A 16,568-nucleotide genomic window follows, 5' to 3' on the forward strand; every position below is an offset into this window, starting at 1 on the left:
AGTTACAAATCATGAAAATAACTTCATACACTGGAGTAAAACCAGTTTGTTCATCATACAAGGAGTATTTCCAGTGAAAGCAGTATTTCCTGTAAAGGATATTTTCCCATATCTTGACGGATACTTTCTATTGCAATCACCTGAGTGAATCCATGCACATTGTCACTATACTAGACTCCTTTTATAAAATATATTTTTTCATAGCACTGCTGAAATAGAAGGAGCTAATACTGGTTGCAATATGCATATGAAAATACTCTTTAGTGATATTATGAATAGCAGTGTTATGTAGCACTGTACTTTAATGCCTGTTGAAATTGGTGAGGTATGGAAGGAGTTAGAGGAAATACAGCTAGACTTCAAAGAATATCAACATGTATCAGAAGTTCTCTACATTATCTCAGTATTGTACATAGATGCCACGTGAATATACTAGGGAATTCCAAGGGGTTTCAAAAACATAGAAAGACAAAAAAAATATACTGAGTTGGAAACTAAAGATTCAGGCTAACACAGTTGCTGCAGAAAAAGACAGTATTGAAAACAGAGATATGATTCCATTTTGAAAAAAAAGTGCAAAAATTTATGTGATGAATGAAATGAAGCTGCACTTCTGCACACAGAAGAACAAGTGAAAAGGAAGGTGTTCCACAATTTGGTCAGGTGAAAACTAATGAATGAGCTGAAATGTCACAAGATACCTGCAAATACTATGCCAGAGATTCCATAATTTAGTTGAAACTGAAACCAAATGGGTGAATTGAGATACATGAAACAAAGTCCAAGACCTGAGTGCAAAGACAGAAAACTTTTTGAAGAGTGACAAACAGAAGTTAGGAGGAAGAGGAATAAAATGTATGGAGAGCAAGTTGTGTTATAAAGACAAAGAGATTAAATCTTCCAGAGTACTTACTGTCTGATTATGGCTTCTTAAAGAAGGAAAAAAACCCCAACAACAACAACAACAACAAAACAAAACAAAACAAAACAAAAAAAAAACCAAACAAAAAAAGGAAAATAACTTCTATGTCCTTCATTACAGCTGTTATTTCAGCTATATTGCATTTTCAAGTGCCTTCTCCTAAGCAGAGCTCAATAATGTGTCCATGTTTGATTTACTACAAGTGTAAAAATGGAAAAAGAGGGACGAGAACACAAATCATGGGTCTGCCAGGTAAATCTTCCCACAAATCTCCCTGTTTCATATAGGACCCTTTCAATGGCAGCTTAGGAGGAAGGAAGAGAAGAGAGAGGAGCAGAAGAGAGAACCATAAGAGATCACTTTGTACCATATTAAGTTGTTCTGTTATTAATACTTAAAATGTATAGAAAGCTCTACATATGCACAATGTTCTACAACAAAAGGAATGAAACTTCTAAATTACAAATGATAGTCTAGTTTGGAGGGTGAATTAATATAAATGTCTTCAATAATTATCAATATCTAGCAACAAATCCACATTTACAGAAACTGTGATGGGATCTGCAACCTCAGAGATTAAACTGTTCCTTTATTTACATCTTATTTTGTTTCATGTCATACAGAAATACTCCTTTACAAAAGGTCGCTGATAACCTAGCTAGTGACTGGCAGTTCTGGGGATTTCACTGCCCACTTCCATTACTCTTCAGCCTTATTCTAACATAAAACAAAATTAACTGCAAAATCCTCACATCATTATTTCTTGAATGTGTATATATTGGCTTTATATAGTTTTGTTTTCATAGTATAAGCATCAGCCAAATTTAGTTAAGAAGAGTCTGTTTTAAGACAGCTGTGACCTAACCAACTAAATACCCTAACAAAAACAAAAACAAACACACTTCCCCTGAAACAAACCCACCAAAAAACCTCAAGAACTAAACAATGCAGTGTAAAATTTTGGTCTACCATGGCTTGACTGCTTCTGAAAACTGAGGGCACACCTGACAACAGTGGAAGTAAAGCCAATTCATTGTTTAGGCAGCAGTCTACTAGTCTAGAAAATGCCATCTCTCTCTTTAATGGTCATTCTACATTGTATCCAAAATCACATTCTCTGGGATCTCACAAAAAGTGAGAAAAATTACTAACCCTCTTCAACTCTTCCCTTATTCTCCATCATCTCTAAATTGTTGAGCTGACAACTCAGCTCAAACAGATTTATTATGGTGGTCCCTGTGATGAAAAAATGGACAGGAGACACCACAGTGTCTTGAAAGCTGGCAGGAAAAAATATCAAGAAATCCTCACAGAACAAAATCTAAATCATTTAAAGCAGTGACTTCACAAGAATTAAATACATCATGGTGGGGATTTCTAGATCTGGTAATATGGGTAATAAAATTCAGGGGCAAATACTGAAACAAGCACAAAACAGCTGGAAATGTACAGGGTGTTAAAATACACAGAAAGTCAGAGGATTCAGCAGGTAGATGCAAATAATTTACCTGCTTCTTGGTAGGTATCTCAGAGTGGGAGCAAATGAGAAATCATCTCTTAAAATATTCTATATCTAAAAGTTTGTTGTAGAACCCACCATAAAGGAACAAAATTAACATGTCCCACATCAAACAACACAGTCAAAAGATGGAGAATGTGCTTCAGAGCAAAGCACATTATCAAACTTATCTGCCAAAACTGAGAGCATTAATAGTAACCCCATCATAGGTCAAAAACAGGCGAAAAAATGTTAGGCCTGTAAAAACTAGCCACTTTAGTAAATTTTTCTTGCTTCTATCAAAAGATTCTTAATCATAAAAGAGAGTTATTTTTATTATTCTTTTCTAATTCCAAATGTTCACTAAAATTTAATTTTCCCTGCCAGAGAAAAAAAAAAAAATACAAAACAACCCTCTTCCCCTCCCCCCCCTCTTTTTTTTTTTTTTTTTCCAGAACTTTCTTTTTAAGCATTATGAAGTAAGCTTAATCAGTGTCAACACTTTCCAAAGGCTGCTTTGTAGCCTGCCTTTCTCTTGTCTGTCTGTCCTGGCCACCTGCACACCCTGAGCTAATGTGACAGCCTCTCCCCTGTACTCCCACTGTTCCTTCCTCCTGGGCCTCCTTGTCACATCAACACTCCCCTGTTGATTTTAATTTATTACTCTGTTACTTGGTAAATGCCCCATCAGACAACAGCCACTTACCAACTGAGCACATTTCCATAACTGACATGGATAAAGCTTCATATCTGATGTGAAACACCAGCACATCACCATGTGTGTTCCAACCAACTTTGGAAGCACCATAAGCAGAAGAACCAAAGGGAAGTTTGAGTTGGCCCCCATGAAAAAATATTAAAGAGTTCCTATGAGAAATGTGGTTGGTTGGTCATCTCTGGCACCAGTCAGGACGCTTCCCTAGAGAATTCCCATCACTGCTCTTTCCAGCTGGTTACCAGGGAGCAATTTTCCCTTGTTTTACTCTCTCCCTTCCTATTCTTTCCTAAGGTAACTTTGAACTCAGGCTCAGACTCCATCAGTGAAGCTTTGTCAGGCTGTCTCAACTTTCTTAGTACAACAGCATGAAAAAATTGAGGCTGCTTATCATAAAAATTGCACAGTAACTAATATTCTGGAATACAGAAGGAAATGTCAAGCTGCTGTAATCTGATTGTAGTTAGTAATTACTGCCCATAATAAGAAGAAACTGATGCTAGGAAAGGGATATTCAACAGAATGAAATACATGATTTCTAGAAAAAACTTACTGATTGCCTTCAACCAGGCTGTAACATTGCTTTAATAAGGGATTGTAGTATTGCATTTTATTTAAATGGTATGCTCTGTCTCACCCCTCCAAAATGTATACTATATGCTAAGCCTGTGGTCCTGCCCTGAACCATCCTGTATCTGTCATCCCATTGGCCCAAGTCTGATTCCGCGCCCACTTCAATCTCCCTCTTAAGCTGTGCTATGAAATCAGTAGCTCTCTTAGCCTTTCTCCTCCCTTAGCACTTCTGCTTCCCTCTTGGCCCTTCCATCCCCTAGGTTCTCCCTCTCCCCCTCCTTCCCCCTTCCCCCCTTCCCCCTCAGTAACCATGCTGTTCCCGGGGTTGGGACCCCAAATAAACTCTCATCAGTCAGCACCCTCAGAAGCCGTGTGGAGTCTCCTTGCCTGCCTGCTGCTGCCAGCCAACTCACAGCCTAGGGGGCCCTCCGGGGACACCCTGGGGTCCCCTCCGCCAAAACGAACAACTTCAAGGTCTGGCCTTCTTCCAGTTAAAAAAAAAAAACAAAAAAGACAAAAAAAATCTGTATAAAATTTATTCAAGGGTGAATTAACTTTTTGAAGGAAAAGCCATTGATGTATGGGTTGTTATCAAATATGCTCTTCAAACATGCAAGCAAATACATTGGTCCAGGTGCTAATAATGAGGCTGGCAAGAGTTATAGGAAAGCTAATTAAAAACGACCAATGGGGAAGATGGAAGAGAAGCAGTCAACAGATAATTATGAACTTTAAATAGCATTCATTCTTGCTGATTAAAACACAGAAAAATATTCTGCTTCTTTTGTTCTAGAAAGGCCTTTAATTTAGTCAAATTGCTTTTTCATTTGGAAGTTCAAAGAGTTAAGGATTTGAGGTCCAAGGAAAAGCTATCTTCTTCAGTAACCTTTTAAGTTTCCAGTTACTACTTAAACTCCACATTTACCTTCCAACACCACACAGAAAAAGTGATCTTTTATACCATTATATTGTACCTTAGTAAATGCACAAAATCAAAATTAGATTTTCAAATTTTTTTGGGGATAGAACCAAAATAATTTATCTTGTTTTAATCAAAAAAACAGATTAAATTCCATATGCTGCATGAATGTATTTATCCAAACTGTTTACTTTGTACTCAGTGGTAAATACTTAAAGGCATTGTAATCTAACTAGAAAGTTCAATCTTGAAAAACTAAATTTTTATCTTGTATTGCATGTTTTACTAACTTTGTCTTTGCTATTACTTTTCTTTTATGTCAACTGTATTCACTGGATGGAAAGTAATTTAAGGTCAATTTAGATTTAGGGATCAGTGATAGCAGAATAACTTCTGGTCATTCCCCCAGACTACTCTTAAGATGGCTACCAAATATTTCTCAATTAATTTGGAGCTACTAATCTTCTTTGGTTATATTTACATAGGAGAATAATTTTACATACCAGGTTTAGCATTCGGATAATCCCTAGACTATAACCAAAAAGTTGCATTAACTGTAATGTATGAGGACATAATGTGACAAAAACCTATTACAAGTAAAGGAACTGTCTTTTTCTTTTTGTAACATTCCAACAGGTTCTATAGTCACTTTCTCAAAAATTGCTTTTATCTGTGAATAAATACAGTCCTCACTACCTTCCATTTAACATGCCTAGATAACCAATGTTACATTCCCAATTTTCTAGACTTTTCATGGACATGAAATTCTGCTGTAACACTCTGGTAAAATGGGTCTACTCAATAAAAGTACTACACAAGGAAATTTCTTTAAAATTCACACTGGAATGAAACACATCACTTTTGCCAGCTCTGCAGCTACTTCTTCAATCCAATCATTTCTAACACAGTACATCAGGAAATGTATTTTAGCTACATTATTAATAATATTTTAAAAAATCCACACACTTTTTTTTAATATGTACTGCAGAAAAGCCTGTTTTCTAAACTTGCCAGATTTGATGAGAGAACACCAAAACAGAGCTTTCTAGAAGGCAGAATGCAAAAAACCTCTGCCCAATGGCTGTCTAAGAAGAAGTATGTGCCCTGAAACTCATGAAATTCCCAACAATATGCCAATGGCTTTTGTAATATGAGACTTGGAATTCAGGCAGATAAAAGATATGGAACACGATCAGCTAATTTACAATTAATATGGAGCACTCCAATATAGCCTTCTATCAATACAGATGCATTTATAATAGATTAAAAATTTGTTGTTCAAGCCTCTTTTAAGTTGTCACTTTGATGTTTGCTAATTTACTGTGTTTTTAAAAGGTGAACATGAATGTCCCACTTTTACTATATAAGCGAAAAAGAACATATTTTTCTTGATAGCATGAATTTTCAGTACACCTTTAGGAATAGCTGAGTGCTTTTTTGTTTTTTTTTAAATTTTTATTTTATATGCTGGCAGCTGCAACTTAGTTTCAAAAGAAACCATACTACACCTTTTTTTTTTAAATTATTTTCTGGAATGCAAATCACTTTGGTAAATTTAGAATAATATCAACAATTTTCTCTGCATTAAAAGCAGATATTAACAAGCATAATTTCACTTCTTTTAATTAACTGAAATACTTACACTTCTGTATTTGACAATATATTCCAGTATGGGGGCACCTCCATCATCTTGTTTAGTTATGCTAAGTTTAAAACTCTTGCCACTCTCTGGCTGTCCATGAATTGAAGGGGGGCTTGGCTCCCCTAGATAAGGAAACAAACAGCACACAATAATAATAAATCAGCAGTGAGATAACTCCTAAATTAGACCTAGGAACTTGTCCATAATAATATTAATCAAAGTCTTAAAATCAATATGACCATTCCAGGCACTACAAAACAGCCTTTATAAGAACGTTACTATGCTTGAAATATGTTCTAATGTAGACTCCTCATACAAGGAAATAAAATTATGTGAAGTATGAAAGAAATACTAATTTCTTTGAGACCTTGGGACTTCCAACACTTTTAAATGGAATTTCCTTCCAAAATCATTTAGTCATCAGTTCAGCAAGGCTGGTAACCTGCTACTCACAAGGAAGTTTAAAAGACTCTCTAAGTAAGCATCCATAACTTGAGCATAACCTTTAATCCTATGTGAGATTTCTAAAATGCAATACAGTTTTCCAATTTAAAGTAAATTTACTCTCCAATAAATGTACCAAGTGAAATTAGAGTAAATGTTATCTAAGAATAACAACTTCTTAGAGAAGTCAATATCAAAAGTAAATGTAATGAGTAATATTTTCAAATCTAAAACTAAATGTCTTAGTTATAATAAGAAGATAAAGGTAGTCTTAAAAATACAATCAAAGATTAACAGCCACTTTCAGACCCTTTCCTAGTCAAAAATTAACAGATTATCTTTTCTATGTGCAATACCTATTACATTTTTTAAAAAGAGACCCTAAATGAACATATACTGAAGTGTCTTATCTTCAGAATATCTGTAAAGGTGCATTTACCCAGAGAGATACTGTTCCTTTAGAAATACTAAAGTAAGGATAAACTTAGATCACAACATAAAACTTATTTAGTTTTCTATCAGATAACGTGTATATATATATATATATATATATATATATATATATAAAATATATATAATATAAAATGTATATAAATATGTATAATGTCTTTCAATTTCTGTCACTCTTCCATCAAGTATACTGATAGGAGTAATAGGAAATTATTTTAGCTGTCCTGGAATATATTTAGAATATGTATATGCTTCAATGAAAAAGAAATTTGAAAGATGTCAAGTTACTGTTTTGGGACAAAAGAAATGTATTATGCAATATAGCATAATAAATATAATAAACAATAATATAATATAATATAATTAATATAATTAATATAATTAACATAATATATAATGTAATGCAATATAATATCACAGAAATATGTTGTGTTCTTTGTAGTTGCATTGCTTTTATTGTTCATTCCCTTAGAGCCAGTATTAGCTACACTGAGTAATGCCCTATTCAGGAAACAGTTCCATTGCAACAGATTTATGACAGACTGGTCTGGCAATAGCTGCTGATGTGTTTCAGCATATCTGTTTGATTGCTGTACACTGCCATCTGGTAGTTCCTTTGCTTTTCTTCTCTTTATGTGTTTAATTTACTTACTGTTGTTTCTATTTAAAGATAATTTGACAAAAATATTTTTCATTTGCCTTTAATATTTTAATCTGAACCTCTGGCCTATAGTTAGTACAAATACAAAATTGGTTTCATAGAATTTCTCATTTGCATGTAGCCATGGTTAAAACAATTTATTCTCATCATTTCTTCCATAGCTTAAGATTTCTATTTGAGGCTTGATAATTGCAGAAGAATAGCACCATAATTTGGTGAAGAAATGTCTCCAGAAATGGTTAAATCACTTCTCTTAGATGTGGATAATATCCTGAGTGCTATGAATAAGAAAAACTCCTTATTCTAACATCTCTCATGGTTTGTGCTCCATTACATCATAAAGGCTTTTCTGAATCTCAAAAAAAGTAAGATAATGGGATAAAAGTCTCCAATTTAAGTACACTCATACTTCTTGCAGGGTGGAATAACAAAACATGATTTCTGAGAAACAATGTAAAAACTGATATAATACACTGGGGAGTGGATTAGAAACATGAAACATTATCTACAGTGGATCATAACTCAAATCTAGAGATATAATAATAATAGCAATAATAACAACTTTCATTTAACAGCACAAGTATTACTCACGGACAGGTAAGGTCTGAAAGATCTCAATTTTGCTATACTCTCCTTGCCCTTTTCCATTTACGGCAGCTACTTTGATTTCATAGGTTGTGTTTGGTTCCAAATTGCTCAGAACAACCATAGCTAAAGGCAAAAAAAAAAAAAAAAAAAAAAAAAAAAAAAAAAAAAAAAAAGGAATAAAATTTGATGAAGTAATAAATTTATAAAAAGAAGACAAATTCGTAATTTTCTTTCTTCACTTGTAAATAACAAGTCTCATATTCTGACAGTACATTGGTTTTATCACAGTACATCAGCTTTTTGTTGAGTGCTAATAGTCCCTTTTTTCATCTGCATAAAATCATTGCTGTGACTGAGGAAGTTATGCTTCTGCAGGAACAGTGAAGTCAGTGTTGGGCAACAATTAAGAACCTTGATGGGGAGCTATATCTTGTGTTCAGATTGTGAGCACAGCGTATTGGGTTTGCACTCACAGGTTTTTGTAGCAAGGCTGCTACAGGGGCGGCTTCTAGGAGAAGGTGCCAGAAGCTTCTCCCATGTCTGACAGAGCCAATCCTAGCTGGATCCAGGTTGGACCCACTGCTGGCCAGCTCTGAGCCCACCAGTGATGGTAACATTCTGTGATAACATATTTAAGAAGGAAAATGTTATTGTGCAGATGTATTGTGGCAAGAGAAGAGCAGGATGAGGATGTGGGAGGAACAGCCCTGCAGACACTCAGGTCAGTGCAGAAGGAGAGGCAGGAGTTGCTCCAGAACTGAGATTCCCCTGCAGTCCATAGTGCAGCCCATGGAGATGCAGCTGTGCCCCTACAGCCTGTGGGAGACCACAGGGATGCAGAGTTCCACCTGCAGCCCATGGAAGAGGCACACACCAAAGCAGATGGGTGCTGAGAGAGGGCCTTGACCCCGTGGGAAGCCTGTGCTGAAACAGGCTCCTGGCAGGGACCTGCAGACCTATTCCAGGAGCAAATGCTGGAGCAGGTTTCCTGGTAGGATTTGTGATCCTGTGGGTGAAGCAGCGGCCTGTCCTTGAAGAATTGATCCTGGGGAAGAATGACACACGCTGGAGAAGTTAATGGAGAGCTGTTGTCCATGGGATAGATTCAGTTTGGTGTAGCTCATGGAGAACTGTCTCCCATGGGAGGAACCCTGTGCTGGAGAAGAGGAAGGACTGCACCCCCGGAGCAGCAGCGGGAACAATATGTGATGAAATTTCATGACCAGGTGACCCACCTGGTGGATGCAGGAAAGGCTGTGGATGCTGTGTCCCTGGACTGCAGCAAGGCCTTTCACACTGTCTCCCGCAGCACACTCCTGAAAAAGCTGGCAGCCCACGGCTTGGACAGGGCACTCTTTGCTGTGTTAGGAACTGGCTGGATGGCCGGGCCCAGAGAGTGGTGCTGGACGGTGCTGCACCAGCTGGGGGCCAGGCACCAGGGGTGTCCTCAGGGCTCTGTGCTGGGGCCTGGTCTGTTCAATGTTTTTATTGATGACATGGATGAGGGGATTGAGTCTATGGTTAGTATGTTTGCAGATGACACTAAGCTGGGAGCATGTGTTGATCTTTTGGATGGTAGGACGGCTCTGCAAAGAGACCTGGAGCAGTTGGATGGATGTGCAAAGTCCAATAGGATGACGTTTAATAAATCCACATGCTGATTCTTGCATTTTGGCCACAATAACCCCCTGCAGCATTATAGGCTGGGGACAGCTGTGGCGGGACAGTGCCCAGGCAGAAAGGGACCTGGGGGTGCTGATTGACATGAACATGAGCCAGCAGTGTGCCCTGGTGGCCAAGAAGGCCAAAGGCATCCTGGCCTGTGTCAGGAACAGTGTGGCCAGCAGGAGCAGGGAGGTCATTTTTCCCCTACACTTGGCAAGTGGTTGTAGAAATGTAATATCTTAAAAAAGAGCCAGTAGTATCTTTCACAATCCCTAGAGAGCCTAATTTTTTCATTATAAAGAAGCATTTCTTTAGTTGCTTTAGACCTTCAAGTTATATATCCCATGAAAGCATAATTATTTCTGTCCATACTCTTTGTTATTTTTTTCAGTGCAGATTTATTAGAATTTCTATTTCTTTAGTTTCTACAGGAGTCCGACAGAGTTCCCATTAAATGTGAAGCTAAAGGGATTTAATGAATTTGGAAAAACAGTAACTTCTACATTTCACACTCTATTTGGGCATTTTTGCATGAATTTGCCATTTAAACATAAGTGTTTTCTTGTAAATAGAGCAAGTAGAATTGTATGTCTTCCAGCATGTTTTAGCTTTATCATTTTATGAGATTTAAAAATACTGAACTCTAACCATGTCATGAAAAAATAATGTATCATCATGAGAATAAGAATAGAATTAGGAGATATATTACTGAGTTCTGTTAAGATGAAATTTAAAATTTAACTAAGCAGTAGCAGTATTTGACTTGCCTTTCAGCCATGATTACTTTCCAAGGATGAATAATTTCACTGAAAAGAAACCTTAGGGCACACCGAATATTAGTGCTACTGTAAATGTTTTTAAAATTTAAACAACACAAAAGCACGACTACAAGTCTACATTTAAAAAAAATGCAAATGTGCTCACTACATGAAACCTAAGGATCCGATTTTATCAACACCCCTGGGACCTACAGAAATGAATAAAATTACATAAATATGCAGTATTTAAAGAATCAGTGTATACTTTAGAAACCCCTGCACAGCACTATGTATCTAGATATAATGACTTTTGCAATTACATTTGTGGAATTAACCCAGACATACCTGTTAGTGTAATATGTCCTCAAAAACTGGACCAAATTTGTATCACTGATGGTGTGAGGTGTATATATTATATATGTAGGAAAAATAATAACTACTTCCTTCTGAAAACAAAGAACCATTCTGGATTAGAACACATACTCCAGTTATAAAACAATACTTGGAGTAATTAAGATTAAGAAATTGTCCCACAGAGTGTAACAAAAGGGCGGGACTGAAAAGTAATGTAAGAGAAATGAAAATTTCACTGCTTGCTGGGAGTAGAGATTGGAAGAAAATACTTCACAAATTAGTTGTTATTTTTTTACAATGTGTGTTTCTGTTATTCAAGTATAAAATCAGCTTATTCCTCTTTCCATATACAAATAAATTTTTCTCACAGGAAAATAGTCCTGGGCACAATGAATATTTTGATTTCTTTCACATTCAGTGCATAAATGTGAAAAGAATCAGTCCACTGCATACCATATGTTTACATTATGCCATTGGCATATTTATTGATGGATATCAACTTCCAGATATACTGAAAGCTAAATCCCCTTCTTTCAGAGTATCATTTGAGATTTTCCAGTTTATTCTAGCTGTTATATCAATAGATTTTGTCTTTCTAATCACAGCATCTGTAAGCTTTAGCTGGATCATTCAATTTTGTGGATTGATTTTGCTGTGATAATTCAAATAGTGACTGGTTAGATTGAGGAGTAGATTTGGAAGGAATACTCCAAAGAAAGAAAAGCAGAACAGTCTCTCGTGAACTCTCCAAGTTAAATAATCTAATTTAAGTTAGTTAATTAATAAATTAACATGATGCATAACAGCTCAGAGCTTAGTGTTACCCATTTATAAGTGAGGCTTTAAGTCTCAAGGTAGCCTTGGAGGACAATATGACACAAGAAGTTACCAGGTATATTTGTTTTGGTTTGGCATGCTATATTAAGGCTTTAATACAAAATTATTAATATTCTTGATGAGATATGCCACTAATATTGTTGCTAGTTTGGTCGGGATTTTTTAATTTTGTCAAATAGAAGTTAAAAAGAAACACAGCAACAGAAAATAATAAAACTTTACTGAATAAAATATTAAGTTTAACCTACTATGTGATGATAGGTTAATCCTAAAGTTTAAGCAACACTAACTAAAGTCCTTCTTTTTATTATACAGATTCATGTAATTTGCAAGCAAATCTAATAAATTGAAAAAATTAACTCAGTACAGAAAAAACCCACAGAAATATGTTCGATAGAAAAAAAATGCAGAACCTCATGCTATCCAAAATACAGCTTGCAAGCATTTCATCTAGAAAAGCTCCTTTTATTGTCTCAGAATTTTGACTGCTGACAAAATGAACCACGGGAAAGCAACATCTAACACAAGATTTGTTGTGAAATAAATTGTACCATAAATCCAAGTCAGTAAAACCAAAACAAAATTCCCCAGCTGCTTCTCTGATCCAGGGTAGGTTGTTTATGTTACTTTATTACAGCAGAATGAGAGGAAAAATGTCTGGCATAATAAATTGTCTTTTCACTGAAGTAATCTGCCTCAGAAACCTTCCAAGAATTGTGATATATTACATAAACCATCACCAAGGAAAAGAAGGTATGGGGAACTAGCAGTACAGTTCCTCTACATTAATCCCAAAATGGATCTCATATGAGGTTAATTAACAGAAATACCACATTGTTACATTGATCTCATTGGAGAGGTATCTGCTGCAAAGAACACCGTTGTTCCAGTTCCAAATTCAATCCCTTGAGGATGTCAGATGTAACTGAAGAAGGATGTAAATTTATTTTGAAACAAAGTAGCTGAGACATTGTTGCTGAAACAACATCTTCACTCCTATATATGTGAGATTGTGGCGGCAGAGTGAAATTTCTGTCAAAGAAGCATTACAAATTGGAGGATGGTTTGGTTTTTTTCCCTTACTTCTCTCCCTTTAATCTGAATCTATATTACTGCAGAGGATGTATGCAGCACGACTACTGTACCTGTTAATAAATGGAATGTTTTGATTTAACAGCACTTTGCTGCACATATTACTCATTATTTTACTACTCTCAAGGAAAAACTGAGTCCCCTGGAAATACCTGAATCTGTTTCAGAGGGAAAAAATGAATAGCATTTTTATGAAGCTTAAACAGGTTTCTCTTTGTGATGATGATTCGTGTTCTTTTAAGGGCAGGAGAAAAAGTCATGGGAAGACAGCAGAGAGAAACTTAAGGTGATAACGTAATATGGTTCTGCACAAATGTCTGAGACTCTTGTAGATGTCACAGACTATGAGGAACTCTGCCCAAAATCTGTCTTCCTGGGATGAGCAACAACTGTTTTGTTTATTCTATATGTTTGCACAGTAGGAGGAAGAGTATATAACCTTTTTTTCTAGTTAGCTCACAGAAATATTGACAGAATGAAGTTAGAAATTGCCACAGGGGAAAAATACAGGGAAAAAAACAAAAGGATTTTGCTACACAATAGACAAAATGTTAATTCATATGCAGAAACAGCCAGGCTGTCTCACTTCCATCTGTCTGCCTTGCACAAATAACAATTAATTTCATAAATACTCATTCAAGCATCTGGCTATAACTGTCAGAATGCAGCTAATACAAATAAATGAACTTTAATAATGAAAATATTTCAAGTTGCACATTCTATGAAATAAAAATAATGATAGCAACTCTCATACTGTCAGTGAAATCATTGGAATAAATTAGCACAATATCTAACTTTAAGTAATTCCCTAAAACACCAGAAACAAATGTCACCATTTTAATAATAAGATAAAATGGTTCTGTTCCCGGAATTTCCATTTTTCTTTGCACTATAATGTATAATTATTACATTATTTTGGAATAAAAGTATTATACATTTATTTAACTGTGAATACAAATAAAAACCCAGGAATAAAGGTACACAGTGTAGTAGATCAGGTATAATTAATATAACCTAATGTTCACTAACATGAGTAATTTCTTTGCAAAACACTTTTCAGTAGCTGACATTAAAATGCATTTGGCAAAAAATAGCTTTTATATGTTTATCAATATTAATATATAACACATTAAAACACAATTACCATGTTAAGCTCCTTTCTTCCATGTATTTAATTTTTAATTTTACTGGGCTGAATTTTGAGATATCACTATACAAACTGAACCAAAAGTAGCATCCCTATTCAGGAATTTTCTTTGATACCTATTTCTACTGAAAAAAAAAAAAAAAACCTAGTCAGAAAAGATTAAGTAATCCATGGGAAAATCATAGTTACAAAATGCACAGTACTACAAATTAATAAAAATAAAGCAAGCAGGAGTGTTAACTAAAGTGCCTAGAAAACAGTAAATTTGTGGATTGACAACAGAATTTATAATATATTGAATCATCATGAATCCAGAAGGTGGGGTTCTTCATTTAACAAACTTCAGGCATAAAAATGAATACATTTGCTTTAGAAGTTCTTTTATTTGAAAAACCCTCTTACTTCAACTTGATTTTAATCAGAATAACAGCAGAGCACACAGGGAAAAAAAGAAAACATTCCTGGAACAAAAGCAATCTATTGAGATAGATCATAATATCAGTAAATTTTCCACAGCTTTATTCAGAACAGAAACACCCCTGCAAAATAAATCACCTATGCAGTATTAAAAATAAAAAATAAAAATTTAATGCATGGATTATTTTTAGGTTATAGGGTTACAAAAAATATTTGTACTTCAAATGATAAAATAGACCATATCATCTTGATATCTTCTTCAAATTTTTCTGTTATACTAATTGGACAATAAAATCAAATATTTCATGAAAAAATGCTGCCACTTGTACTGATTACTGATTAGCATCCTATCAGCAATTATGTGCAACCAGGATCTAGCTCTGACAGATTTTGTTGCCCATCAACACTACAATGGAATTTGTATTTAAAACACACACTCTTTAATATCTCTTTCTCCAAGTTTTTATTTATATATTTCTTTGACTACCTTTATGATGACCAAGCCAGCTGCTTAATACCAAATCTTTAAAAATGAAGTCAACTTCTTATCACAGCATTTAGAAGCATTAATTTAGTCAATACAAATTCTGGATTTCATGGAGACTGGTGAACTTCAGCACAGTCCTTAGAAAAAGTGACTGCAATTTTGTTTTTTTTTGCACATTCAGACCAGGTATTAGAAATATTGATACACTGGGAGAAACATGAACCACTGAAACAGGTTATTCCAAGACAAGAGGGTGAATAATCTCCATCCCTGGGACTTGAGACTGAGTTAGACAAAATCGCACCTGATCTGATCTAAGATTGGCAGTAGCCTTGATTCAAGCAGGAGGTCAGACCAGATAAATACCAGATATTCCTGCCAACCAAATTTTCCAATTCTATAAATTAAAGGGGAATATTTTCTTGGTTCTTGGAACATGTTGCTCTCTGCTATAAAACTGTTATACAATTTTTAATGGTAAGATTTTGCTTGGAGAAGCAGCAAGACACTTGAAAAGGACTATACTAAAAAGTTTAATGAAAAAAAAATAAATGAATGCAGTGAAATCAATGGGGATTTGGACTTCCACCAGATATTCCCTTCATGATGTGAAAAGAAAGTATTGTTCAAAATGCTTTCTAACATATGACTAATGTTCTCAGCAGGGTTCATTGTTAAATATTTATGTCACTATAATTGCTGCGATTTTACTAGCACAAATTATACTGCTAGATATAAAACCTGATTAAGTTAAACATTTTCATTAATCAAATTTACTTTCTGTAGAGACTAGTTTTAAAATTGACCCGTAAGACAAAATTTGAGGCCATTGAATACACCAAACTTACATTGGCAATATGAACACAGAAAGACAGCAGAATTAAGACATCTAAGTAAGTAATATTTTATTCATTGAGCAAAAAATACTACAAAATGCAGTAAAGGAATAACTGTTGTAATCTCAATGCCCTTATTAAGATGATTTACACTGTCATTTATCCTATTTTTTTTTCTATTTTTGAATACCCTTCAAGGCTGAAAATAATGTTAATGGGAGACAACCCAGAAAATAAAACAAGATCATTTATTAAGAGACAACAAAAACATGTTCATAGTTAGCTTGTGGGCAATGTTACTATGTAGTCCCTGTTTTATATCACAGTTTGGAATCTAACTTGGATTACTGAAGAAGGACATATACTTTGAGGAGGGAGGCAAGAGTTAGTTATGAATGTATACCTTTCTTTCCTCTACTCTTGCTGCAGCTATATCACTTTCTCTCATTCCTCAGTTGTATAAATCGAACTGTATCCTATCCTGTTGTGGTGTGATGTTATGGCTTGCCTCAGTTACCCCAGTCTTTCCCCATGTGTGTCAATCACCTCTCCTTTCCCCACCC

The 16,568-nt window shown here is 35.2% G+C and overlaps 1 protein-coding gene across 1 annotated transcript in view; it reads right to left on the minus strand.

The window, feature by feature from the left end:
• NCAM2 (neural cell adhesion molecule 2) overlaps positions 1-16,568 on the minus strand; it is a 271,811-nt gene that overhangs the window by 33,726 nt on the left and 221,517 nt on the right. Inside the window, exons 13-14 of the mRNA XM_041414781.1 lie at positions 8,416-8,535; positions 6,270-6,391 (exon numbers count right to left, since the gene is read on the minus strand). Coding sequence (XP_041270715.1) covers positions 6,270-6,391; positions 8,416-8,535 — 242 coding nt within the window. The remainder of the gene's footprint in view (positions 1-6,269; positions 6,392-8,415; positions 8,536-16,568) is intronic.

Source organism: Onychostruthus taczanowskii, unplaced genomic scaffold (genome assembly GCF_017590055.1).
Source record: "Onychostruthus taczanowskii isolate IOZ18803 unplaced genomic scaffold, ASM1759005v1 scaffold47, whole genome shotgun sequence".
Taxonomy (NCBI): Eukaryota; Metazoa; Chordata; class Aves; order Passeriformes; family Passeridae; genus Onychostruthus; species Onychostruthus taczanowskii.